The 27,448-nt window shown below is 46.5% G+C and overlaps 2 protein-coding genes, 1 non-coding gene and 2 pseudogenes across 3 annotated transcripts; 1 reads left to right on the top strand and 4 right to left on the bottom strand.

Annotated features, from left to right (window-relative positions):
- LOC136525653 (uncharacterized) overlaps positions 1-1,369 on the top strand; it is a 34,920-nt pseudogene extending 33,551 nt beyond the window's left edge.
- Positions 1,370-1,411: 42 nt separating this feature from the next.
- LOC136525652 (uncharacterized mitochondrial protein AtMg00810-like) lies at positions 1,412-1,939 on the bottom strand. Its single transcript, XM_066518571.1, has one exon. It carries the CDS (start codon positions 1,937-1,939, stop codon positions 1,412-1,414), a length of 528 nt encoding a protein of 175 aa, XP_066374668.1.
- A 5,020-nt stretch (positions 1,940-6,959) lies between these two features.
- Positions 6,960-7,877, bottom strand: LOC136525651 (uncharacterized). The gene has a single exon (XM_066518570.1). It carries the CDS (start codon positions 7,875-7,877, stop codon positions 6,960-6,962), a length of 918 nt encoding a protein of 305 aa, XP_066374667.1.
- A 6,027-nt stretch (positions 7,878-13,904) lies between these two features.
- LOC136530137 (small nucleolar RNA Z247) lies at positions 13,905-14,041 on the bottom strand. The gene has a single exon (XR_010777632.1). It is a non-coding gene; the product is annotated as a small nucleolar RNA Z247 (small nucleolar RNA).
- Positions 14,042-18,469: 4,428 nt separating this feature from the next.
- On the bottom strand, positions 18,470-20,331 carry LOC136529767 (GDSL esterase/lipase APG-like; annotated as a pseudogene).
- Positions 20,332-27,448: the final 7,117 nt, after the last annotated feature.

The raw sequence follows: 27,448 nt of genomic DNA, 5'->3' as shown, positions 1-27,448 counted from the left end.
TACCAAACTTATTCCACATTTGTCACTTAATTTTTAATTCCAATTTTGATCTTACATTTTTCAAAGAAATAAATTTGACTGAATTTTTAGGGGTTTTTTTTTTTTGGTATCCTTGCTTTCTGTAGCCCTAAATGATATTTTACCAACAACACTATTATGGATGTTACATTTACACATCTCTATATATTGTCTGAACTAGTTATACATTGTGGGCTCGCTGTTTAAGGACTGCTTCTTGTAAAATCTCTTTATTCATCCTTTATTTGTGCAGGGGTTTGGGTTCTGTGGTAGAACTTCACAATGCATTGGTATTGTTGGCATTAGACATTCTTCTCAAGCCTATGTCATGGGGAATATCCATAGAATTGGGGCAGAGATTCCCCTTTTCACATGCTTACTTCCCAAGCCAACAAAGTGACTTGCTTGCGATACTAACTGGACCCTTATCTTGTAAAGGTTTTTTGGACCTAGTTTCTTATATCAGTGCCTTGGTTCACTTGGACAGCACAAGAACTAGATGCTCTTCGCAGAAAAACTTACAAGTACAACCATCGAAGGGATTGGTAAAATACAATTCTGCTTGGTATGTGTTTTCAAATATGCAATACAGCTAGATGTTTAGCATTTGTATGACAGAAGTTAACTGCACCTGATATAACTGTGGTTCTGCAGGTACATGATTATTAATTTCCGCGTCTGGTTCAGTTTTGCAACTGCTTTACTTTTCCACAGAGAAGGCTCACAAGATTATTTATCAGAAACATTATCCAAAGAGATAACTGCTGAATCAATAAGTGATGTCAGTCTTGTTCAGAGGGCAGCCTTTTACCTTTCTTGGGTGCTATGCCCTTCTAATGATGATCAATGCGAGGTGCTATCAAACAATATTTTGGAAATATCACATTCTTGGGCTAGGAACAATAAAAAGTGCCTAAGCTACCAAAGTACTGTGAATCATAGGAGGAAACTGCGAATACCCACAGCTGCGAATTCAGAGAAATTCCATGTGCCAATAAACACTGTAAGCTCCCTGGTTAAAGAATTTGATGATCGCTGTGTAAAATGTTGTAGGACAACTGCCTTTCCTCAAGTGCAAGTTGGAAAAGTATCGGACCTCCATCCCTCGTACTTTAACCTGTTGCATCAGTGGATTCCTTTAGGAGTATTGCTTGTATCATCTAGTTGTGTTAACGAGCAGAACTGTGACATCCTTCTGCGGTACACAAGCACTGGGCAGGTTCTGGGGTCAAATGAAGCACAAATAAAAACAAAAGATCATGCCAGTAATGATGGTTTCTTAGGCTGCTGCATTGGTACTGCTGAGAGATGGGCTTTGATTGGAGCATATCACAAAAGATCATGCCAGTAACGATGACATCTATCTTCACAATCAAATATCAATGAGGACATATCAAGAGGCCTCAGCAACACCGTTGGCCACCGCGCGGTACTCAGCTTCAGCACTGGATCTGGAGACTGTATTCTGACGCTTGGATGACCAGGAGACGAGATTATCACCGAGGAACACTGCGTAGCCCGAGGTGGACTTGCGCGTGTTAGGGCAACCAGCCCAATCAGCGTCAGTGTAGACCACAAGATCAGTGGCAGGAGATGGCCGCAACAGTAGACCTAAGTGGAGAGTGCCCCGAACATAACGAAGGATGCGCTTGAGTGCCGCCAAGTGTGGTTCCCGTGGGTCATGCATGTGAAGGCAGACTTGCTGGACAGCATAAGCGATGTCAGGCCGGGTGAAGGTCAGATACTGTAATGCGCCAGCAAGACTTCGATAATCTGTTCCATCAGCCGCTGCAACCTTGGGGTTTGTGTTGACTGGAGTAGAACACGGCTTACACTCAGCCATCCCAGCACGGTCCAAGATATCCAGCGTGTACTGCCGCTGCGAAAGGAAGAGACCGTCACCACACTGCTGAACATGCATACCGAGAAAGGGATGCAGTTTGCCAAGATCCTTCATTGAGAACTCCTATTGGAGGGCCGAAATGATCCGCCGAAGGAGACCCGAGGAGGAGGCTGTGAGGAATATGTCATCCACATACAGGAGGAGATATGCAATATCTGAGCCGCGCCGGTAGATGAAGAGCGAGGTGTCTGACTTGGCTTCGACAAACCCGAGAGACAACAGAAAAGTGGCGAACCGACTGTACCAAGCACGAGGAGCCTGCTTCAACCCATACAAGGACTTGTTGAGCTGACACACGAAGTCCGGGTGGGTGGGATCCTCAAAACCAGACGACTGTACACAATACACTGTCTCTGACAAATTGCCATGTAGGAAGGCATTCTTCACATCAAGCTGGTGCACGGGCCACTGGTGAGACAAAGCCGGAGAAAGCACGGTGCGAACTGTGGCAGGCTTCATAACTGGACTGAAAGTCTCTGAAAAATCCACGCCAGGCCGCTGAGTGAAGCCGCGAAGGACCCAGCGTGCCTTGTACCGCTCAAGTGACCCGTCGGCGTTGAACTTGTGCTTGAAAATCCACTTTCCGGTGACCACATTAGCCTGAGGGGGGGCGAGGAACAAGATCCCATGTGTGGTTTTGGAGAAGAGCAGCATGTTCTTCCTCCATAGCAGCACGCCAATTCGGATCGGCGAGTGCGTTGCGGAAGGTCTTGGGCACTGGAGACAGTGGCGTAGCATGATAGAGAGCAGGAATCTGGAAGCCAGTCTTCGCGTGCATGGCCATGGGGTGCTGGTTGATCACTGGGGGGACAACAACAGCACCCTTGGGCAGCGACGCAGGTGCAGCGTCTGTCTGGACAACAGCTGGGCGCTCAGCAGCTGGCCAGGCAGCAGTTGGGCCCTCCCAGCACGGTGTAGGGGCAGCAGCTAGCTGAACAGCAGCTTGGCACTCACGGCGCATGTACACATGACGGACTGCGGGCATCGGGAGGACAGGCAGCGGTGGGAAACCGGACGAGGGTCCGCGCGGCTCGGCCAAAGCTACAGGTGACAGCGAGGTCGAAGAAGTCGGTGCCGCACGTGGCCGTGCAGACGATGGTGACATCGTAGCCGCACGTGGTTGTGCGGGCGAAGGCGAGGCAGGCGCAACTGGTGGAGCGCATCAAGCGCTGCTGAACCAGCCAGGTAATCATCGGTGTCAGCCGCAACCGCACGTGGCTGTGCGGGTGTTGAAGGACCAGTGCCTGCAGATAGAAACTTATGTGCTGGTCTGATGGGAGCCGACATATAGTCAGTAATGTCCAAAAAATCAAAGTCTGCAGGTGATGGAGTGGAGGCACGCTTAGCATAGGGGAATGCTGACTCGTCAAAGACGACGTGACGAGAGATGATAACTCTATTGGAAGAGAGATCAAGGCAGCGGTATCCTTTAAGATGGGCTGAATATCCCAGGAAGACACACAAGGTGGATCGAGGGGAAAGTTTGTGGGGAGCTGTGGCGAACAAGTTGGGATAACAAGTGCAGCCAAAAACGTGTAGGTGATCATAGGAGGGCGTCGTGTCGAAGAGGGCAAAGTGTGGGGTGGATGAGCTCAGCGTTTTGGTGGGCAAGATGTTAATGAGATATGTGGCTGTCTGCATAGCTTCGACCCAGAATGAGGGTGGGAGGAAAGCCTAGAACAGTAGGGAGCGAGTCACATTGTTAATGGAACGAATGATGCCCTTGGCCTTACCGTTCTCAGCAGAAGTGTATGGGCACGACATGCGGAGGCGAACACCATGGGTAAGGAAGAATGTGCGGGAGCTAGAGTTGTCAAACTCACGACCGTTGTCGCACTGAAATACCTTGATGGTGGTGCCGAACTGAGTGGACACAAGGGCAAAAAAGTGAGCGATTGTCAGAAAAGCGTCAGATTTCAACTTCAGAGGAAACGTCCATAAATAATGTGAACAATCATCAAGAATAGCCAAGTAATATTTATAGCCCGAGACACTAAGAACAGGTGATGTCCACATATCACAATGTATCAGATCAAATTTATTGGATGCTCGAGAAGTTGACAAATGAAATGGAAGACCCACATGATGACCTAATTGACATGCATGACAGACAGTAGTAATATCATGATGACAAGTAGGAAGACTCAACGCAAGCTTGGAGAGGGCCTCGTGTCCAGGATGATCGAGGCGGCGATGCCAAAGTGAAGACTCGGTGGCGGTGACCAAGGATTGAGCAGCTGGCAGCCGGAGAGGGTACAACGGTCTGGAGCTATTGCACCTGACGATCACGTTCCGAGACAGAAGATCCTTCACAGAACACCCAGTTGGATCAAACTCAACAGAACAATTGTTATCAATAGTGAACTAGCAAATAGAAATTAGGTTCTTAATAAGTTGTGGGGAAACCTGCACATTATTAAGACGTAAAGATGATGAAATAACTATAGAGCCAGTGGATGTAACGGGGAGTAAGGATCCGTTACCGACAACAATGGACGATGGAGTAGGATACCGCGAGGGAGTAGTATGTGAAAGCGAATTGGAATGTGATGACATGTGAGAGGTTGCACCTGAATCGAAGTACCAGTCATTGTTGTTTTGTGGCTACTGCAGCGTCATGGTGCTGAATGTCGATGCCAGAGATTGTTGATCCCATGTAGAAAGTCCAGTGTGCGGCTGGTAGTAGCCGAGGGGTGGTGCAGTCAAAGACCTGGCATTCTCCAGGACCGGGGCAGGCACAACATGCTGTTGAAGAGGCTGTTGGGCCAGCAGAGCATGCTGAGGGGTGCCAAGCAGTGGCGCAAGTGGAGGTCGTTGCCCAGGCTGTGGTCCAGGCCACATTTGGATGGCCCCGGCCCACGAGCGGTAGAAGGAGGGCCATGGCGTGCCCTGTCCACCAAAGGGTGCGCTGGACTGGGCACCTGGCTGTGTGCCAGTGGGCGCCGGTTTACCACCAGCGCCGTCGCACCAGCCGCCGCGTTTTCCGCGGCGGTTCTTGGAGGGAGCAGAGCCACCCTCGGAGCCTGCGCTGGAGGCTATAGGCTGCTTAACAATAGGAGGACGGGACAGGGCTGACGTAGTGGTGGAAGCGGTGAGTGCTGTTGAAAGCTCTAGTTTGGTTTTGGTGAATTGATGAAACCCTAAGTGTTAACCTAGTTTATCAAGTGATCATGAGATAGGTAGCACACTCCAAGTGGTGAAGCAAATGAAGATCATAGCATGATGATGATGGCATGGTGATGATCAAGTGCTTCGACTTGAAAAGAAGAAAGAGAAAAATAAAAAGCTCAAGGCAAAGGTATATTTTGTAGGAGCTATTTTGTTTTGGTGATCAAGACACTTAGAGAGTGTGATCACATTTAGGTTTGATAGCCATACTGTTAAGAGGGGTGAAACTCGTATCGGAATGCGGTTATCAAAGTGCCACTAGATGCTCTAACTCACTGCATATGCATTTAGGATCTAGTGGAGTGCTAACACCCTTGAAAATATTTGTGAAAATATGCTAACACATGTGCACAAGGTGATACACTTGGTGGTTGGCACACTTGATCAAGGGTGGTGAAGTTTGGGTGCAAGGGTAAGAAACTCCACCGGCGAAGTGTCCGCCCGTAGAGTGTGGACAGTCCGACGGTGCTACCGGCGCCCTAGACAGAAAAGACGGAGGTCACTGTGAGTGACCAGACGCTGGACTCGGTTGGACCGGAGCGTCCGGTCAGTGGCAGCAGAGGACATGCGTTTCGGTCAAGTGACCGGACGCTGGATCCAAAAGCACCGGACACTGACTGCCTATGTCCGGTCACGCTGACTTGGCGGTACAGTGGGTAGGGTTTACCACCAGACGCTGGGCTGTGTCCGGTCGAGGTGGACCGAACGCGTCCGATCGAGGAAAATCGGTTTTAGACCCTTACTGTACTCGACCGGACGCTGAGGCTCTAGCGTCCGGTTAGTTTTGCCGGAGCGTCCGGTCAACTTCGTAGCCGTTGAAATCTGACGAACAACGTTTGAAGCTAGTGACACGTGGCGTCCATCAGTGGACCGGACGCTGAGTCCAGGGTCCGGTCAGTTGGACCGGTGCGTCCGGTCAGAGCGCAGTGTGCCCAGTGAAGGGGTATAACGGCTCTATTTCATGGGGGCTTCTATTTAAGCCCCATGGCCGGCTATGGCTCACATCTTTGGCCATTTTCATTGACATAGCAACCTTGTGAGCCTAGCCAAAGTCCTCCCACTCATCTCCATCATTGATTCATCATTATAGTGAGATTGGGAGTGATCCAAGTGCATTGCTTGAGTGATTGCATCTAGAGGCACTTGGTGTTCGTGTTTTGCTGTGGATTTCGCTTGTTACTCTTGGTGGTTGCCGCCACCTAGACAGCTTGGAGCAGCGAGGATCGTTGAGCGGAGGTGGTGATTGTCTCCGGCTCCGATCGTGGTGATTGTGAGGGGTTCTTGACCTTTCCCCGGCGGAGCGCCAAAAGGTACTCTAGTGGATTGCTCGTGGCTTGTGTGATCCTCATCTTGTGTTGGTTGTGCGGCACCCTATTGAGGGTTTGACGTGTGAAGCCAATTAGCGCGTGAACCTCCAAGTGAGTGAATCGCCACAACGAGGACTAGCTTGCCGGCAAGCAAGTGAACCTCGGTAAAAATCATTGTGTTCATCATTGATTCCGAGGTGATTGGTCTTCATTGTTATTCATCTTCGTGATTGATTAGTTCTTTCATCTACATGGCGGTATAACCCTCTTGATCACTCTCTTTACTTTATCGCAAACTAGTTGACAAGCTCTTTAGTGTAGCTAGTTGTGAGAGCTTGCATGCTTGGTTGGTGTGGCTCTTTAGTTAGCCTTTGAGAGCACACTAACATAGGGTAGTGTCATAGCTCTTGTGTGAATCGACACTATCTAAACTAGAATTGTGGTAGGTGGCTTGCATTTTGAGTAGGCTAGCGCAACACTTGCTTCGCCTCATAATTGTCTAACTATTTTGTTAAGTGTTGTTGTAGAAATTTTTATTAGGCTATTCACCCCCCCTCTAGCCATTAGGACCTTTCAGCTGTCGATTGAGATGACGACGTGTTCTCCATCGTCAGCTCCTCCAGGAGGAGGTTAGCCTTCGCGTCCAGGAACATGGGAAAGGGGCGCCCTCGCCGGAGATGCATGTCGACGGTCTTGAAGCGCTCATTTAGACCGCGAATGAGGTTGAGGATGAGGGTGCGTTCAGTGACGACTTCACCTAAGTCACCAAGCGTGTCCACCATGTGCTTGAGCTCCTTGCAGTAATCGGTGATGGACAGATCACCTTGAACGAAGTTGCAGAGCTTGGCGTCGAGGAGGAGGGCACGTGTCTCGCGGTTATTGAAGATCTGGGACTCCACGGCGCGCCAAGTGTCGCGAGCAGTGGAGTTGCGCGCTGAGATCGTCGCGGCGAGGTCATCGGAGATGGTGCAGAGGATCCATGACTTGACAACGCAATCCATGCGCTGCCAGTCAGGGAAACCATGTGCCGGTAAGTCCTGCATGACATGGTGTTGAAGGGAATACTTCCCAACGATGAGGAGGAACTGATCGCGCCACCGATTGAAATTGCCGGCGTTGAGGTCGAGAACAACCGTGACAAGATTGCGGATGTTCTGGACCGCAACAGCCTGGGAGAGGAGGTTGGCGATTGCAGCAGCCTCTTGTAGAAGGAGGGCTTGATGCAGATCAGTGTTGTCATTGTGGTCGGAGGCGTGATCGGAGAGGTCGTCCTCATCGTCCCCGTCCGCGGGTGCACCAGCGGCGGAGCGTTCCTGCACGGCGCGTGCCAGGGCGTCGCGAGCGCGGGCGGCGGCGGCGTCGAGCTCCAAAGCGGCGGTCTGGGCTTCCTTCTCAGTTGCGGCGGCGCGCGCGAGGGCGGCATTGCGCTCCAAAGCGCTCGGCAACAACTTTGGCGGCGGCAGCAGCCTTGGCCTGGGCATCGGAGTCCAGGTTGGATACCGTGGGGACGGCAGCCTTGGAGGCAGCGGCGGCGGCTGCCGATTTGGGAGAGGGGGGAGGAGTCCCAGACATCGCAGCACAGGGAAGCCGACGTAGATGGGTGGGAGAAGCGCAGCCGAGGGGAGGGCGCGCTGGGGAGGAGCGCAGCTAAGGGGAAAAGGCGCGCTAGGGCAGCGGAGGTGGAATCGGGGTGAATACCCAGACTCGTAATACCATGAAAGAAGAGATGGCTCGGGAAAACTTGGTAGATTGATTATGGAGGTACCAAATGAGTACAATATATATAGGCAAGGATTATCAAGGGTTTATAGAAACACCCAATCAACTGTGATCCTTGTCTAAACCAAGATCATCTACCATAAAACCCCAAGGGGCGCCTACAGGCGCACTCAGCCGCAAGCCCAGGGCGTAATAGCCCATACAGTAATGCTAATAGCCCAAGCTATAACCCATACAGTAATTCCAGTCAACTTTTACTACTTCACTTGTCCGTGCTCTCTCTCATATTTGTACATATTCCAGATATTACTTTAAGTTAGCTATAATTTTTAAGTTATTCCAGGGCGTAAATTACTGGCAAATGTTGCTACTGGCTCCAACCTGGAACTTTCCAGTTTCCACAGTAATTTACTGTCAAGAGCTTTTACAGTGCAACCTGTCGACTATGTTTCTGATTGCAAAGTCTAAGGTTACTTGGCCAACTTATTTTTTCGGAATGGACTTACTACAAATGGTGCTTGTTGTTGCAATATGAAAGCTTTTGAGCTGTTCATGTGAACATTAAAATATCAAATTGCTTTTGAGGAACAAGTTATTTTACACCTTTTTCTCTTTGCAAGTGTTACTATAACTTATTTCCTTACATTCATACTTGCTCCAAGCTAGTGACATCTAACATCACATGGAGAGGACAGGAGCCAAAACATATTGAAGGAATCTTAATGTATTGGATTCAAACATAACAACCGAGACAAGTTGAGTTGATTTACTAGTTTTAATTTTGCCTTGCCAGACTGGAGAATTTGTTCTGGGAACGTAGGATTTTCCTGGCTACATCTTCAACTTTGCTAACATGAAATTGCATATGGTAGTTTAGAACTTACGTAAAAGAAATTAAACTTTGCCCTTGTTTAGTTGGACCCCAAAATCCAAAAAGTTGCTACAGTACCTGTCACATCGAATGTTTGCGGCCCGTGCATGGAGCATTAAATGTAGACGAAAAGAAAAAACTAATTGCACAGTTTGGTGGGAAATTGCGAGACGAACGTTTTAAGCCTAATTAGTCAATGTTTGGACACTATTTGCCAAATAAAAACGAATGTGCTACAGTAGCCCCAAAATCCAAATTTCGCGAACTAAACAAGGGCTCTGTGAAGTTGCGGATTAGTGTCAAATTTCTGCCGACCCAATTCCTTGCTACATTTCTCTTTCTTTGCCCTGATTCCAGTAACTGTTCATGTCTCCACACATGCTGCACTGCGTCACTGCCGTCTGAGGAGCCATTAATAGTGGACCAGCCATCAGCTTGAACCGACAAGAAATTTAATAATCGCACCTCTTGCTCAAAGTCATGAATGCTAACTATTGTTCGTAGTCGTTAAGGACTAAGGTTTATCACGTCCTAATGTTATTCATGTCCCCACTTTTTAATAGTTGGTTTCTATTTTCAGGGTTCAAGGTTTACATGGCTAACTCTTAGTTCAGACACCCAAACCAGATAATCGTAATGCTGGTGATGGTGCTTTGGTTGCACTTCTTTTATTCACTTCAAGGTCGACCTCATTCCCATGAAGAGGAAAGGAAACATCAAGTACGTGCATGATTGAACTGGTTTGTCTGACCTGTATTTCAGTGTTCCAGGTTTTCATTTCTTCTCGCTCTCACTCGGCTATACATGTTTCTGTTAACGAATCCTTAACCTCTTTCCAGGTGTGAAAATGGTTGGAACGTGATGTCCTCTTAGGCTCACGGCTTCGTGTTAATATAGCCAGGAATAGCCCCTGGTGTGGCGGTACAACTTGTACAACAAGAAGAAGCTAACTACTTTGGTAACTCTAGATTACATCACAAGATTACATCAATCAGGAGATACCTATCATATCTAACCGAAGCCGTGATACTTGCCTTCACCCGTAATCCAAGCCTGAGCGCACAACCAATCTTCAAGAGATATCAATCAACCATCAATCAACCAGATATTGTGGTCATGTGATCCTATTGGATATCCTTAACATCCCCCTCAATCATAACTTATCAGCGAGGTTGAGATTGTCTCTGAACATGACCATTTGCTTCTCTGGAAGAGGCTTAGTGAAGCCATCGACTATCTGATCCGTAGTGCTGATGAATCTGATGTCTAGGCGCTTTGCTGCAACTTGTTCGCGCACAAAATAAAAATCGATCTCTATATGCTTGGTGCGTGCATGAAATACAGGGTTAGCCGATAGGTACTTTGCGCCAAGATTATCACACCATAAACATGCTGTCAAAGGATGTGGAATACCTAACTCATCAAGTAATTTTTGTATCCACATTACCTCTGCAGTAGCGTTGGCCAAAGACTTGTATTCAGCTTCTGTATTTGATCTTGAAACCGTAGGTTGTTTTCTTGCACACCATGACACTAGGTTGCAACCTAGGAATACAGCAAAGCCGTCTGTAGATCGTCTGTCATCAGGGCAACCGACCCAATCAACATCTGAAAAAGCACTTACAAGCATAGAGTTAGATTTTCTATTTTTTAACCTTAGGCCGATTGTTCCTTGTACATATCTCAATATTCTCTTCATAGCTTTCCAATGAACGGTCATCGGCGAGTGAAGAAATTGACAAACTTTGTTGACCAAAAAAGACAGATCTGGTCATGTGAGGGTGAGATACTGGAGAGCTCCAACAATGCTCCTGTATCTGGTTGAGTCCACTCCTAACCGAGTGCCACTAGTGACTAGAAGCTTTTCGATAGTATTAAGAGGTGTTTTGACGGGTTTACACAGCTGCATATTAACTCTCTTGAGGATATCAGAAGCATACCGTTCCTGTGTCAAAAGCAATTCACCTTTCTTTCTTTGAACCTGTATGCCAAGAAAATAGTGAAGGTTCCCGAGATCTTTGATTGCAAAGTCCTTCTCTAAATCTCGGAGAAGAGCATCCACTGCTTCCTATAATGAACTGGCCACAATTATATCATCAACATATACAAGCATAAAGATGATATGATTTTCTTTCCGATAAAAGAATAATGATGTGTCAGCTTTGGAGGGAACAAAGCCTAGACTCTGAAGTTTACCACACAACCTAGAATACCAGGCCTGTGGTGCTTGTTTTAAACCATACAGGGGTCTGTCAAGTTTACATAAGTGATGTGGTTTGGTCTTATCTTCATAACCTGACGACTGTTTCATGTATACCTCTTCTTCAAGGAAACCATACAAGAAAGCGTTCTGAACATCGAGTTGCCTCAAACACCAATCCTTAGACATAGCTAGAGAGAGCACAAGACGAATTGTGGCTGCTTTCACAACAGGACTAAAAGTATCCTCATAATCAATGCCATATCGTTGTTTGAACCCCTTTGCTACTAGGCGTGCCTTATATGTCAATTTTCCCATCTGATCTTTTGATTTTATAGACCCACTTGCAATCTATCACATTTTTACCTTTTTGATGTGGAACTAGATGTCAAGTTTTATTCCTGATCAATGCATCAAATTCAACATCCATAGCACGCTTCCAATTATTATCGACTAAGGCATGTTGCAAATCAATAGGACCTTCAGTGGTGGCTACTAACTGACCATATCGAATAGTTCCATCAGTATAAATTTTTGGTTTGCGTATACCTTGTTGTAGACGTGTGGTGGGCCGCTCGAAAGCCGGTGTTGCAGGCGATGTAGAAGATCCGATGGGTTGATCTGTGGCTGGCGCAGAAGATTCGGTGGGTTGATCTGTGGCTGGCGCAGAAGATCCAGCGAGCGGCGGACCCAAGGGAGATTCTCCACCACTAGTTGAAATATCCTGCCCCCCCCCCCCGTCCGTGGAGCCAGGCGAGGCGAGTTTGAGACAGGTGGCGCACACGGAGAGGATGTCGGTGGAGCTGGCGCGTTCGTCACGAGCGTAGGAGCTGACACCGCCGGATCCAAGACCGATCCTATCGGCTCCGCAGTGGAAGGTGCATGTGAATTAGCCTAGGGATCGCCACCTGTTTCTGCCATAATGGGAAATTGCTCAGGGAGCATGAAATGACGCCCGTTTCCAGCCAGATTTAGTTCGTTTGACACCAAATTTTTTTCATGTGTTGCACGCTTAAACATAGGGTTAGTATGCAAGGAATCATTATCAAAATGATCTGAAGAATTGTTGTCTCCAAAATCATGTGAAGGATTTGTCAAAGTTGGAGGAAGGAGGAGAATTTCAGATCGTAATCGAGCATCGGCGTTTGGGTGGAGTTCGGCGAAGGGGAAGACGTGTTCATCGAAGACCACATCTCAGGAAATATAGACACGCCCTTCATTGACATCCAGACACTTGAACCCCTTATGTATGTTACTGTATCCTAGGAAGACACAACGTTTACAGCGGAATTGTAACTTGCGAGCATTATAAGGCCGTAGATTTGTCCAGCATGCGCAGCCAAAAGTACGAAGAGAGTAGTCTAGTGTTTGATGAAATAGGCATTCAAGAGGAGTTTGGTTATTGATAATTTTACTAGGGAGGCGATTAATAAGATAGGTGGCAGTGATGAAAGCTTCATCCCAAAATTTTAAAGGCATAGAAGCATGGGCTAAAAGCGAGAGACCTACTTCAACAATATGGCGATGTTTGCGTTCAGCGGAGCCATTTTGTTGATGTGCATAAGGGCATGAGACATGATGCGAGATGCCAATGTGCTGAAAGAAGGCATTCAACTTTTGATATTCCACTCCCCAGTCAGTTTGCATAGCGAGAACTTTTCTATCAAATTGGCGTTCAACCATAGCTTGGAATTCATGAAATTTTTGAAAAACTTCAGATTTATGATGAAGCAAATAAATCCATGTAAACTTGCTGAAATCATCAATGAAGCTAATGTAATAACTGTTTTGCCAACAGAAGTGGGCGCATGACCCCATACATCAAAAAACACAAGTTCTAAGAGACTCAATGAGATACTCGTGGATCTAGGATAGGGTAGCCGATGACTTTTGCCCTTTTGGCAAGCATCACAAATAGTTTCTTTATTCAAATCGTCAACAAAGGAAATACTATTTTTGCTAAGGACTTGCTGAACGACTGCAAAAGAAGGGTGGCCGAGACAACTATGCCACCTGGACAAAGGAGACTTGACAGCACTAAACGCCCCTTTATTCGATGACGGCCTATACTTCAACGGGTAGAGGTCGCCTTCACATTCCCCTCTAAGGATGGTTTTCTTCGTCGCCTAGTCCTTAATCAAAAAATAGTTAGGATGATATTCAATAAAAGCATGGTTATCAGATGTAAAACGATGAACAGATGCAAGGCTTTTATTAGCTTCAGGAACATAAAGAACATTGTTTAGGACGAGATTTTGATTTGGGGTACGAACAAAACTTCAACCAATTTGATTGATTCTCATACCTGCGCCATTAGCAGCATGAACCTTGTTGTTTTCATGGTACTTGTCCCTCACGGTGAGCTTCTCCAGCTCTCCCGTGATGTGGTCGGTAGCACCAGTGTCGGTGTACCAGTTGGTGTCGATCCCATATGATGCAGAGGAGGTAGATCAGGATTGCTCTAGTGGGCCGATGAAGGAAGCGTCAAAACGCTTGAAGTAGCAGAGTCCGGTGTGGCCCTCCTTGCCGCAGAGCTGGCAGATGGGTTTATCGCCGTTGTAGTTCTGCCGGGGGCACCCGCTGTTGTTGTTGTTGCCATGGTTGCGGCCGCGCCTGCGTCCTCGGCCACCACCGCCGTGGTTGAAACCGCCACGGCCTCCACGTGTAGCCATGTTAGCAGATGAACCAGATCCACCGTGCAGGAGATCCATCCGCTGTTCCCAGCTCACTAGCTGGGTGTAGAGCTCACCCAAAGACAGCGGCTCCGTGCGTGCCACGACAACCGAGACAATTGGATTAAAATCCATGTCAAGTCCGGCTAGTACATAGGAGATGATCTCTTCATCTTCAAGATGTTTGCTGACGGCCGCCATGTCGTCAGCAAGAGATTTCATCTTGTTGAAGTAGTCGGCGATTGTAGACGAGCCCTTCTACGCTGTGGCCAACGCCATGCGCGTGTTGATGATACGACTCCGAGATTGGGAAGCTGTCATCTCTGAGATCACTTTCCAGATCTTGACCGATGTGGTGCAATTGGAGACTTGCACCTGGATCTCCTTGGAGATATTGGAGAGCAGATAGTTAACGATCTGTTGGTCCTTCGCAACCCAAATTTCATACTCAGGGTTGGGGATGAGCTCAGTCGGCTTGTCGTCCGCCTTGGGGATATGCTTCGTCGGCACCACAATGTGGGCTCGAGATAGTGTGCTATCTGCGCACCGCGAAGAGCAAACAACACCTGGGCGCTCCATAGGGGAAAATTCCCTTTGCCCAGCTTCTCGATGACGGGACAATCGATCAGAGAGAACGATTGTTGAAGCGCGGAAGAGGAAGCCATCGAGAATATTGCGGACTAATCTAGCTCTGATACCATGTGAAAATGGTTGGAACATGATGCTCTCTTAGGCTCACGGCTTCATGTTAATATAGCCAGGAAGAGCCCCTGGCGTGGCGGTATAACTTGTACAACAAGAAAAAGCTAACTACTTTGGTAACTTTAGATTACATCACAAGATTACATCAACCAGGAGATACCTATCCTATCTAACCGAAGCCGTGATACTTGTCTTCACCCGCAATCCAAGCCTGAGCGCACAACCAATCTTCAGAAGATATCAATCAACCAGATATTGCGGTCATGTGATCCTATTGGATATTCTTAACACCGGGAACAGTGGAACATGCTTCTTATGCGAAAGCAGCATGTACGATATATTCGCTGGATGGTTTCTGGGCTGATAAGCCCGGTTGATGCTAGTTTGTTTTGAGTGAAAAACACTGTTGGCTGACTGATAAACTCTGACTGAAACCAACAAGCGAACAAGCTAAATACGGTATGGGTTCTGGGAAAGAATAGTCTACTCTGAACACTGCCCTTTCCCACTGCTAGTTGAGACACCGGAGCACAAAGTATCTGCAGGTAACGTGTTATTTTCCTTTTGAGTTAATGCAAGCGAATAAATTGTGTTTCCTTAGGACATCAGCATTAATTTCAGCTGCTGGATTTGATATATACCTGTACTCCTGTAGGCTGTTTTGGGTGTTGCAGGCTTGCAGCTAGTCAGTTTACGGCTTTGCTGTATGTAGTTCATCGTTGGTTGTTGCGTTTCAGACTGTATGAATCCATCGTCAAAATACGAAGGCCGTGTTTAGTTGCACCGGATCGGTGCCGCCCAAATCACTGTAGCGACACTGTAGCTACCGTGCCGTTTTGTTTTTATTCGGTAATAATTGTCCTATTGTTGACTAATTAGGCTCAAAATGTTCGTCTCGTAAAGTACAACCAAACTGTGCAATTAGTTTTTGATTTCGTCAACATTTAGTACTCCATGCATGTACCGCAAATTTGATGTGACGGGGAATCTTCTTTTTGCATAGTGCCAAAGTTTGGATTTTGAGTGATCTAAACATGGCCGAAGTTGAAAATGCTGACTACACTTTGTTAGTAAATATAGTCAGTTATTGGATTGACAATTCCAGTGTATCTGTTATTAGTTTGTCGAGCACTTCAAATCTTGTGATAATTTAATATATTTTATTATAATGTTAATGCCCCATAACATTGCTAGGAGGATAGAACTCCCGCATCTGACAGCTATCAGTATTCAGTAGCCAGCTACAAAATAAATTATTTTGTAGCTACCTCTATTTACGATAATTTTATATACTAATTTACGATAATATCAATATATATTTGCGATAGTTGGGTTACTATAACACATGGGGATATTTACCATAACGTTATAGTAAATCACTTAGTAAGGAGTTACTATAATCTTGTAAATTAACATAGTAATTATCGTAACTTAAAGTGGCTACAGAATAAGTTATTTTATAGCCAGCTACAGGGTAGTAGTTCTATATATATAGGGAAATGATTTCCTACTTTTAGGGAGTAGTTACTCGCATGTGTATATCTCTAGATTAAGGGCGTATATGGCCCGATGAAGTGTATGTAGATGGAGTATATCATCATACTAGACCATCTATGGTACTATGTATGACAAGTATGTATGTATACTTAGAGTATATGGTTATACTTATTTTATATGCTACTATCATAATATTATATAATATATTAAAAAATATGTGTTTTTTTGAATTTTTTTCACATAGTAAAGATCTGGAGTATCTTAATATTAATATGTACACATACGCAACGTAATTTATTGATTATGGAAGTAACTACTCCTGAAAGTATATAAAATGCACCATATATATATAGACGTACTGTTCTGTAGCTGGCTGTAGAATAAGTTATTTTGTGGCCACTTTGAGTTACGATAATTACTATACTAATTTACGAGATTATGGTAACTCTCTCATAAGTGATTTACTATGGCATTATGGTAAGTATCATCTTGAATTATAATAACCCATGTATCGTAAATATGTATTGTCATTATCGTAAATTGGTACAAATATTATCGTAAATCAAGGTGACCATAGAATAAGTTATTACGTGGCCAGGCTACAGAATAGCCTTACCGTGTATATATATATATATATATATATATATATATATATATATACACACACACACAGAGAGTATATTCAGTAGCTAGCTACAAAATAAGTTATTCTGTAGCCACCTCCATTTACGATAATTTTATATACTAATTTACGATAATGTCAATACATATTTACGATAGTTGGGTTACTATAACACACAGAGATATTTACCATAACGTTATAGTAAACCACTTAGTAAGTAGTTATGATAATTTCGTAAATTAACATAGTAATTATCGTAACTCAAAGTGGCTACAGAATAAGTTATTTTGTAGCCAGCTATATGATAGTAGTTCTCTCTCTCTCTATATATATAGGAAAAAGTCTACTCTTAACCTCACACCTTTCATACTTGGTCTACTTCACCCCAACTATGAAACTGTCTGTTTTACCCCATAAACTTTCCAAAACCGTCTATTTTACCCCCTGGGAGGTTTTCGACAGCGGTTTTGCTACAGTAACAGCGGGGCTGCTACAGTGACGGTGGGTTTGCTACAGTTCCGATGGTTTTGAATTCCTTTTTTTTATTTATTTTCGGTGAATTTTTGAAAAATCATAGAAAAATCATAAAATAAAAAATCTAATTTTATTGGACTCCACATGAGTAGATCTACACAGTGAATATATAATACGGTATGCTTTAGTACAAATTTTTTTGTAGCTTTAGATTAATTGAAAAATCCAATTTTATCTGTAATTAATTAGAATTTATCTATAACTAAGTTATACATAGTCCAATGAGTACGAAATTTTTATTATAGTTCAAGCATACAATAATTAGCGTACCATAAAAATTTCACCACAATTGAACCATAGAAGCTGCAGCTATGAATTATTCTAATTAATTACAGACAAAATTAGATTTTCCAATTAATCTAAGGCTACAGTAAAAATTTTGTAATAAAGCATACCGTATTATATATTCACTATATAAATCTACTCATGTTGAGTCCAACAAAATTAGATTTTGTATTTTATGATTTTTCTATGATTTACTGTGATTTTTCAAAAATGCACCGAAAAGAAGTAAAAAAAATTCAAAACACCGCTACTGTAGCAACCACCGTTACTGTAGCAGATCCCGATGTTGCTGTAGCAAACCGCTGTCAAAAACCGCCCAGGGGGTAAAATAGACGGTTTTGAAAAGTTCGGGGAGTAAAACAGACGGTTTCATAGTTGGGGTGTGAAGTAGACCAAGTATGAAAGGTGGAGGGTTAAGTAGAATTTTTCGTGTATATATATATATATATATATATATATATATATATATATATATATATATATATATATATATATAGAACTACTATCCTATAGCTGGCTACAAAATAACTTATTATGTAGCTACTTTGAGTTACGATAATTACTATGTTAATTTACTAAGTGGTTTACTGTAACGTTATGGTAAATATCCCCATGTGTTATAGTAACCCAACTATCGTAAATATGTATTGACATTATCGTAAATTAGTGTATAAAATTATAGTAAATGGAGGTGGCTACAGAATAACTTATTTTGTAGCCGGCTACCGAATAGTCTCTCCCTATATATATATATATATATATATATATATATATATATATATATATATATATATATATATATATATATATATATATATATATATATATATATATATATAAAAGACTTGCATATGAAAAATCAAGAGAAAATCACGATCATTAGGACACACCACCCACTAGTACTTGTTTACAGATGTATTATTTATATATAGGAAAACACATAGTATATGATTAACAGTATTACAAAAAAATGGTAGGCCACGGTACAATTTCACAGGCTATTCAAGACACTGTTGTTTTCATGGATGGAATAGGAAACTGATGAGCGGCTACAGATGTCATGCATATATGATTATCAACATTACGAAAACGGCAGGGCCGACCGGCCGACGGTGCAATTTCACAGGCTATCCCAGACACTGTAGTTTTGTTCGATGGAACATGGAAACAGATGAGAAGAGACACATGTCTACGGTCTGCCGTCTGTCAGCTGCGGCATCTGCAGCTGTCGTCTATTAATTTATTGACGCCATTATTCCTAGGTAACCAGCTCGATGCCCGCCTCGATCATGGACTCCGCCATGAAGACGTTGGCAGCCTCCGACGGGTGGACGGCGTCGAAGAACACGTAGCTGCTGGCGTTCCGGCATGCTCCGGCCGTCGTCGGATTGCAGAGGTACACCCTCGTCTTGGCCGTCCCTGTCCGGCAGCACGTATCCCTCGCGTTCGCGAAACCTAAATAAACGGCGGCGACGCACATCGATGGTCATATATGTTAGTAGCTATCACCATGGCGTGATCACGACATTATCGAACACGTACCATAAGCGGCCGGGTCTTGGGCGAGTTCGCGGAGGGGCGTGTAGATGTCGAAGATGGCCGATCTTGAGGTGAGCGTGCCGTCTCTTGAGCGCCTTGACGGTGGCGTTCAGCTTCTCGTTGAAGGTCTCGGCGTCACGGTTGAGCCTTGGCACGCACGCGTCCTTGCCCTCGCCGTACAGCCTGATGGACGCCGGCAGGCAGCCCAGCGGCGGCATAGACGTGACGCCGATCCGCCGCGCGCCCAGTCTGTACAGCTCCTGCAACACATATTCGATCGCGCGCGTTCAACACGAAGCAAGCTAGGATGGCGGCTGGCCGGCCGTCTCTGATCCGGATGACGTACGTTGGCGAAGTCGGAGAAGATGCCGACGAGGAGGATCGCAGTACTCGTCGACATTGTAGCGGCGGGACAGGGAGGCGTTGTGGTAGTAGTTCTGGAGGAAGTCGCCGGTGCCCGTGCTGACAACGTAGAGCGCGTCGGCGAGGATGGCGCGAGCCTTGGCGTGCCCGGCCACCGCGGCCAGCTTCGACTGGTACTCCTTGTAGTACTTGAGCTGCTGGGTCAGCGTGATCGCGTCCTGCACGTGTGCACAAGCAGGCACCAAACATACACCTAACCGTCACTAGCAGATAGCCTCAACAAGCAACAACATCTATCGTATCCTGCTAAAAATTGCTTGTTGTAGCAATAATTTTACATATATATACACAAACATATATGTATGTATGGTACTTACATACATGGCCGCCGTGTCGTCGTAGTAGCTGGACGCCGCGGAGGCGAAGTTGGCGCCGATGAGCAGGTTCTTCCCCGACGCCTGCGGGCTGAGGTACGGCGGCGCGTAGCTCTGGAAGCCGAGTGTTTCAGCTGCAACAAACAACCCAACAGATGAACAGAACGAACTCGTCCATCACACACAGCCGCCGTCCTAATCACTACAGTCTACAGAGTAGGCATCATGCGTGGTGGTAGCATAGCAAACCGGTGATGTCGGTGACGATCTTGCCGTCGGAGAAGCGGCCGGTGGCCTCGTGGCGCAAGAAGTCCTGCCCGTACGGCGCGTAGTCGGCCTTGAACACCGCGCCGGGCAGGTAGTTGTTGTTGCCGACGTCGATGGTGGAGTCGCCGAACGAGATGACCGCCGGCACAATCGGCTGCGCCTGCTCGCCGCCGCCGCCGCCGCCGCCGCCGTTCATTATCGCCGCCGACGCTACAAGCAGGGACACGACCGTTAGTGGCCACGCCACCATGGACAACGACGCCGCCATGTGCTGTGTTTACAGTTTACGCTCGATCGTCTCTTGCACGTTGCACCGTGTGCCGTGGCCGACGCACTGGCGACATACTTATACGCGATCTGCAGTGCGTTCATGGTGTAACGACGCGTCAGCGTGGATGGAGCTCGCGGTTGGGTGTGTGCGCGCGCGTGCGATTATTTAAGGCGGCAGAGGCCGGGGCACCGCCTCGTCGTCCAAGCTGTACCGACGTGACTCCTCCTGATTATGCACGTCGTTAATGCATGGTTTCCTTGTACTAATACGCTAGTCGTTAGATATGAAAACTAAATTCTGAATTATTACGCTAGTCCACTTGTAGCATAGCTCCACAATATTCGGAGTCGAATCGTGAGATCTTTTGAGGATCATAGTGCGGACGTATATGTAAGGAATTTGCGAAGAAACTTGGAATTTAGGAACTTGAATTCGGGTTTTAAGGATTGGGACAATGTAAAAGTTAAATATTTTTAACTTTGATCCTTATACCGTTAACTCCTAAAAGAGAGTTGCAAACTGGCAACTTAATTTTAGTAAGTATTGGTAGACTGATTATGAAATATACTTTGGTAGCAAATGATTTTAATTTTGTCTACAAACAACATGTTGATGTATCCACGGTTCAAAAAAATACTTGCGTTGATGCAACCATTGATGTTCTTTTATTGGTTCACATGAGTTCCAATCTAGTTCTAGAATGTCAAATCTTGTATTGTCTACACTAACGAAGAAGATTATGAAAGGACCTAGATAGAATATTGTATTTTCTTATTTTTTAGTTTTTTTTATAATTTAGAGATGTACTGTGCCAACTTATTAATATCCCTTTCCCCTTGAGAAAAGTTATAGTGATACATTTGTGCAGATATTGCTAATTGACTCGTATAGAGGGGCAAAGGAACTAGTCAAGTATACGGCGGACATATTAAAATTAAAGGTGACAGAGATATGATGGAGATGCTAATTAGGGGTGGAGTGACCGATAGAAGGCGACGGTACTGTTTCAAACGTTTCCCACAGGCGACCACAGGAGCCAGAAAGAATAAGATCGTAGAGTAGCAAACCACTGGAGCTGCACGGATCGAAACAGCACGTGAACGAAGTCTAATCTACCGTGCCCATCATTTGACCCAACTTTCAAATTTCAATGGTAAGTTTCCCATCTTGTACTCGTTCACATGGTAATTCAACCAACAATTTCCCTCGATGTTATTGAATTCACCTCAATCCATATGTGTTGGAGTAGAATTTAGTTTAAGTTCCACTCCAATTCATCCCAATACATATGAATTGATGCGAATCCGACTACATTCAAACAAGGCATAAATGATTTATTAGTATTTCGTTGTGACAAGCAGTTGTCAAATGCTAATTGACGACTGGAATTCAGATTTAATTTCGTCGGATACCCAGGTAGTGACAGACTTCCTGCAGACATTTCAGGGCCCACTCGACTCCGTAAAAAAGGCCGCACTTCGAGCGCTTACAAAGTTCGATGTGGCGGGGTTCGAGTGTATATTCGAGGAGGCTTACTAGTCTCGTTGGCACCTGCCCAATTGAGTGCAAAACTTTCATGTAATGCAATTTAAGTTAGGTTTATTTGGGTTGTGTTGGCTTCCATCACGGTAATCTATGAATTACTTAGGATGTTGTAACCAGTCTAACTCTGCTTCTACTCAATGAAATACGTGTCACAGAGACATGCTCTCGAAAAAAAGCATTCTTAACTCCTAAATTTTTTCATATATTCTCTGTTTACCTAAAAAAGATCTTGCAATTTAATCCCATGTGGAGATGTCTGGGTTTTTGGCATCCGACGTCACAACTTGCACGAAACCTTCTCAATTTTTTACCACAGCCTCCACATGCGATAACACGACGCCTCGACAAGTTTCGTGATTTTCGGACTACGTTTGCATTTTATATAATTTAAAATCACATTTCCGGCAAGTACCTCGACATGTTACGTCAACGAGATGCTCGAGATTTTACGTGAGTTCCTGGATACGGCCTAAACATACCCTAAATATCATGAGTATCAATTTTTGGATGACCAAAATCCATTATTCCATATACCTGCAGTTCAAATTTGAAATATCCCGAAAAATTCGACGAAACGAAATAAACTAATGAAATATATCAAAAAAAGTCAAAATTACCCCAAATTTTAAAATATAGTTTGAAATACTGTCACAAGGCCCCAGAAAAAAATTTGGGCCCAAAATAAAAAAATATTTTGCCGAGTTGCCATGGAGGGCACTTGGCAAAGTTGAAATAAAAAAAACTGGGCACTAAAAGCCCACCGGCCCAACCCCCGCGCGGCCCAACCCTAAGTCACGCCCCCAGCCACCCGCCTGCTCCCCCGCGCCCACCCCCGCCGCGGCCGCGCCCTCGCCGGCGAATCGCCGCCGCCGGCGAGCCCCGCCCTCGCGCCCGTCGCCGGCCGCGCCCGCCGCGCCCACCCCCGTCGCCGGCCGCGCCCCGCCCCGGCAGCTCCCCGCAGCCTGGCCCCCTCGCCTCGGCCACCCAGAGGTGGCTGGCTGGTGCCGGCCGGCCATTTCCGGCAGCGGCGGCCGTGTCCCGGCCGTCCCTTCCCTAGCCGCGCCGCCCGTAGGAGCAGGGGAGGTAGGAGGAGCAGGGGAGGAGGGAGAGAAGAGGAGGAAGAGAAGAGGAGGAAGAAGGGAGAAGGGAGGAGGAAGAAGGAAGAAGGAAGAAGGGAGGGAGGAGAGGAGAAGGGAGGAGGAAGAAGGAGAAGGGAGGTGGAGAGGAGAAGGGAGGAGGAAGAAGGGAGGAGGAGCCCCGGCTGCTGTCCACGCCTCGTTAGCGGTGGTGCCGTGCCCAGGCGCCCCGCTCCCGACTCCGCCCACCGTCGACGAGCACACTAGGTTCGCCCTTCCCTTTCTATTCAAATCATGCAATGGATGTCGGCCATCGAGCCCTTGTTAGTAGTAATAGTTGTTGTATGTGGTTTTCGGCCATCGAGCCGTTGTTTGTGGATGTTGGCCTTCGTGCCGATCTTTTTTGTAGGTTTTCGAAACCTCCCCGTGTAGGGGAGGTTCTGCCGAAATTTTCAATTGTCACTAATGTATTGCCTTTTTATGCAGGAAGAGGCCCCGGTGGAGGGACCTCAGGTGACCCCGATTGTCTTCGTCAGCGTTGCGGGTCTGCCTGCACCGCGTCGCGGCGCCACTGCACCGACTCGCCATAGCCCCGCTAGCCTAACCTCACCGGCACCCTAGGTATAACCCCTCTATCCATATCATGGTCTTAGGTCGCTGATCCCAGTTAGGCGTCTCCTACCCGAAAGAGATACGGTCGGAGTTATGCAGGTCTTTGCATATCTACGAGCGTTTCTGTTTCGGATTATCCACGTTTTTTGGACAGCCCGCGGATGCGTAGATGGGTTAGTTTCCATGGTCCGCTCTGGTCTGAGATGGTGTTTCGGCATCACCCCCTGTTGTTCTCCGGATACACACTCTCCCTTGCAGGACGTGTATCGGGAGAACAGCGGGGAGGTGCTGCCGAAATTCTGTCTCGGATAGGAGCGGAGCATGGAAACTAACCTCATCTACGAATCCGCGGGTGGGATTAGGACCTATCCTCACCTATTAGAGAGTAGGGACACCGCGTAGATGCAATTGATGGTGACTCATATGTGCTGATACGTCTATTAAAGGATGGAGGACCGTGAGTGGATGTACATGCTCCGGAGAGACGAGCACGATTATGACTTGCTGTTTATAGTCAAGGTCGAAGAATTCTTACAGCATGCATTTGGCGAGAGTGCTGGAGGCCATTCTCTAGTGGTTTGTCCGTGCAGCGGTTGTGACAACAGAAGAAGGAAAGATAGGTTAACCATGGGTAAACATATTGTGAAGTTTGGATTTACTCCGGGCTACCACCGGTGGATCCACCATGGTGAAGCCGATCGTATCAGGGAGGAGGTGGTGAGACCACGGCTCGAGGCTTTCGATGATGATGCCGGGGTAGCAGACATGCTGGATGACACGCACCAAGCTTAGTTCGCTGAAGGACGTGACAAGGAGGAGATGGAGGCTGCCGCAGATGCCTTCTACCTGATGTTGGACTCGGCACTAGAGACCCCTTCACGATCATACTAATGTTTCTCAGCTGGATGCCATTGGTCGCGTAATGGGGTTGAAGGCCGAGTTAAACCTAAGTCGAGAAGGCTTCGACAAGATGGTGGCCGTGTGGAGCGATATGCTACCGAAGACACACATTATGCCGAAGAACTTGTACGAGTCAGAGAAGCTCCTTCTTGCACTTAAGATGCCGTATGACAAGATACATGTGTGTCCGAAGGGGTGCGTCCTATTTAGGAAAGAACACGCGGATGCAAAGTACTGCTCGAAGTGTAAATCCTCTAGGTACGTGGAGGTAGACTCAGGCGATGGCCAGAAGAGGCAGCTTAAGATCCCCATGAGAGTCCTATGACACCTTCCGTTCCTGCCGAGGCTCCAACGGCTATTCATGACCGAGGAATCCGCTAAACAGATGACATGGCACAAAAACAGGCACACGGTACAATCCTGAGAAGATGGTACATCCATCCGATGCTGATGCATGGAAGTACTTCAATTCGTAGCATCCTCTCAAAGCAGAGGAGGCTCAGTAATGTACGTGTCGTGCTGGCAACAGATGGGTTCAATCCATATGGCATGATGGCTGCACCATACACATGTTGGCCCATGTTCGTCATCCCCCTGAATCTCCCCCCGGCGTCTCCTTTCAACGGCATACCGTGTTCCTATCGTTGATAATCCCTGGACACCCGGGGAGTAATATGGGTGTCTTCATGGAGCCTATGATAGATGAGTTGATCGATGCTTGGGTCAAAGGGGTGTGGACATACGACCGAGCTACGAAGACTAGCTTCAAAATGCACGTCTGGTACCACTACTCCCTGCACGACTTCCTAGCAGTACGGGTTAATGTGCGCCTGGTGTGTTCAGGGGAAGTTCCCATGCCCAATATGCAAGGAAGCTAGTGAGGTTCATATGGTTGAAGAAGGGTGGCAAGTATTCGTCGTTCGACAAACATCGTCAATTCCTCCCTCTTGACCATCCATTCAGAGAAGACGTCAAGAGCTTTACGAAAGGTGTCAAAGTGACGGACCCTAGACCACGCTTGAGGACTAGGGTGGAGGTTCAGTGCTCAGATAGATGCTCTCGTGCCCAACGAAGATGGTGGTTTCGTGGGATATGGTGAGCAACATATGTGGACTCATAAGTCCGGCTTGACGAGGCTCCCCTATTTCGATGACCTCCTACTACCCCATAACATTGATGTCATGCACACTGAAAAGAATATCACCGAGGCACTTTGGGCAACGCTCATGGACACTGACAAGTCTAAGGACAACCCTAAGGCTAGAGTGGACCTGGCGACTGTTGTGCGATAGGCCAAACCTAGAGATGCGGCCTCCTGCAACAGGAAAGCAGTGGAGAAGGCCTAGGGCCCCCTATGTCTTGAAAATCGATCAAAGGAGGGAAGTACTTCGATGGATCAAGAATTTAATGTACCCTGATGGGTATGCAGCGAATCTGAGCAGGGGAGTGAACTTAGAGACTCTGTGAGTCAACAGGATGAAGAGTCATGACTACCACATATGGATTGAGCGGATACTTCCGTCGATGGTTCGAGGCTATGTCCCTGAGCATGTCTGGCTAGTGCTGGCAAAGTTGAGCTACTTCTTTCGCCAGCTTTGTGCCAAGGAGCTATCTTCGACCGTCATTATAGAATTGGAAACTATGGCACCTGAGTTGGTCTGTGAGCTTGAGAAGATCTTTCCACCCGGCTTCTTCTTGCCGATGCAGCATCTGATTGTGCACCTCCCGACCGAGGCACGGTTGGGGGGGCCCGTGCAGGCCCATTGGTGCTATCCAATCGAGCGATGTCTAAAGACTCTTCGCAAGAAATGTACAAATAAAGCCAGAATTGAGGCTTCCATTGCAGAGGCAAGCATTCGGGAGGAGGTTGCAAACTTCACGACATCCTACTACAAGCCGAACCTTCCTAGCAAGCATAATCCACCCCCTCGTTACAATGCTGGCGAAGTTGAATCGACCCTCAGCCTTTTCAAATGCCAACTAGGCAGCGCAAGTGGATCGACCCCCAAGAGATTGGATCCAGAAGAGTGGCGCAGAATCACGCTATATGTGTTCACCAACCTTGTCGAGGTTGCGCCATTCATTAAGTAAGTTCTCAACGAACTTGTTTCAATATGACGTCACTATTCTGTATCGAACCCCATTGATTCTCTTTGGTACAGGGAATTTGTTCGTCAAGAGTGGCATCAATCAAGGGATCCTACCCCGCACGAACATGATACCCTTCTTTCAGAGGGTGCGGGAGCTGGGAGGCCTGATTTCATTTCTTGGTTCAAACAAAAGGTCGTACGTTCGTCGATATTCCTTAGTAGCTCGTACGTTCCAATAGTATAACGATGTATCATGCTTGAGCTTGCAGGCGCAAACCAATGCGTCCATGAGTGATGAGTTGAGACAGGTTGCAAACTGGCTTCAAGTTAAGGGTGAAGTCATATACCGGTTATGACGTGAACGGATATCGCTTCCACACGTCAAGACACGAGCAGACTCGGCCCGGTCAGAAAACCACCAACAGCCAAGTTTTTACGCCGGGCACTAATGGCAGTCGAATACTATGGAATAATTGAGGAGATCTATGAACTTGAATATGAGGGCCGGGTACCTCTTACTCCTGTCATATTCAAGTGCCACTGGTTTGATCCTGGACGAACGAGACGGACCCCTCATCTTGGGCTAGTCGAGATTAGGCATGATTCCGTCTATAAAGGAAAAGATGTCTATATTGTGGCTCAACAGGCCGTGCAGGTGTATCATACGCCATACGCGTGCCAAGACAAAGACCATCTTAAGGGTTGGTCTATTGTGCACCAGGTATCTTCGCACGGTAAACTACCTGTTCCAAACGATGAAGATTACACCTTCGACACAAACACATATGATGGAGAGTTCTATCAAGCAGATGGGCTACAAGGGAGCTTTGAGATAGTCTTACCCGGTGTGACGACCGCCATGGAAGTAGACAATGAAATGGTTGATGACGAGGACCCTGGAGATGTAGTGCTA

Source organism: Miscanthus floridulus, chromosome 19, assembly GCF_019320115.1.
Source record: "Miscanthus floridulus cultivar M001 chromosome 19, ASM1932011v1, whole genome shotgun sequence".
NCBI classification, from domain to species: domain Eukaryota; kingdom Viridiplantae; phylum Streptophyta; class Magnoliopsida; order Poales; family Poaceae; genus Miscanthus; species Miscanthus floridulus.
The sequence above is the reverse complement of the archived record's forward strand: the minus strand, read 5'-3'. Positions and strand labels throughout refer to the sequence as shown.

What these genes read in the sequence shown, in the direction of transcription:
- LOC136525651 (XM_066518570.1), bottom strand. Translation starts at nt 7,877, where the DNA reads ATGCCCAGGCCAAGGCTGCTGCCGCCGCCAAAGTTGTTGCCGAGCGCT.
- LOC136525652 (XM_066518571.1), bottom strand. Translation starts at nt 1,939, where the DNA reads ATGCATGTTCAGCAGTGTGGTGACGGTCTCTTCCTTTCGCAGCGGCAG.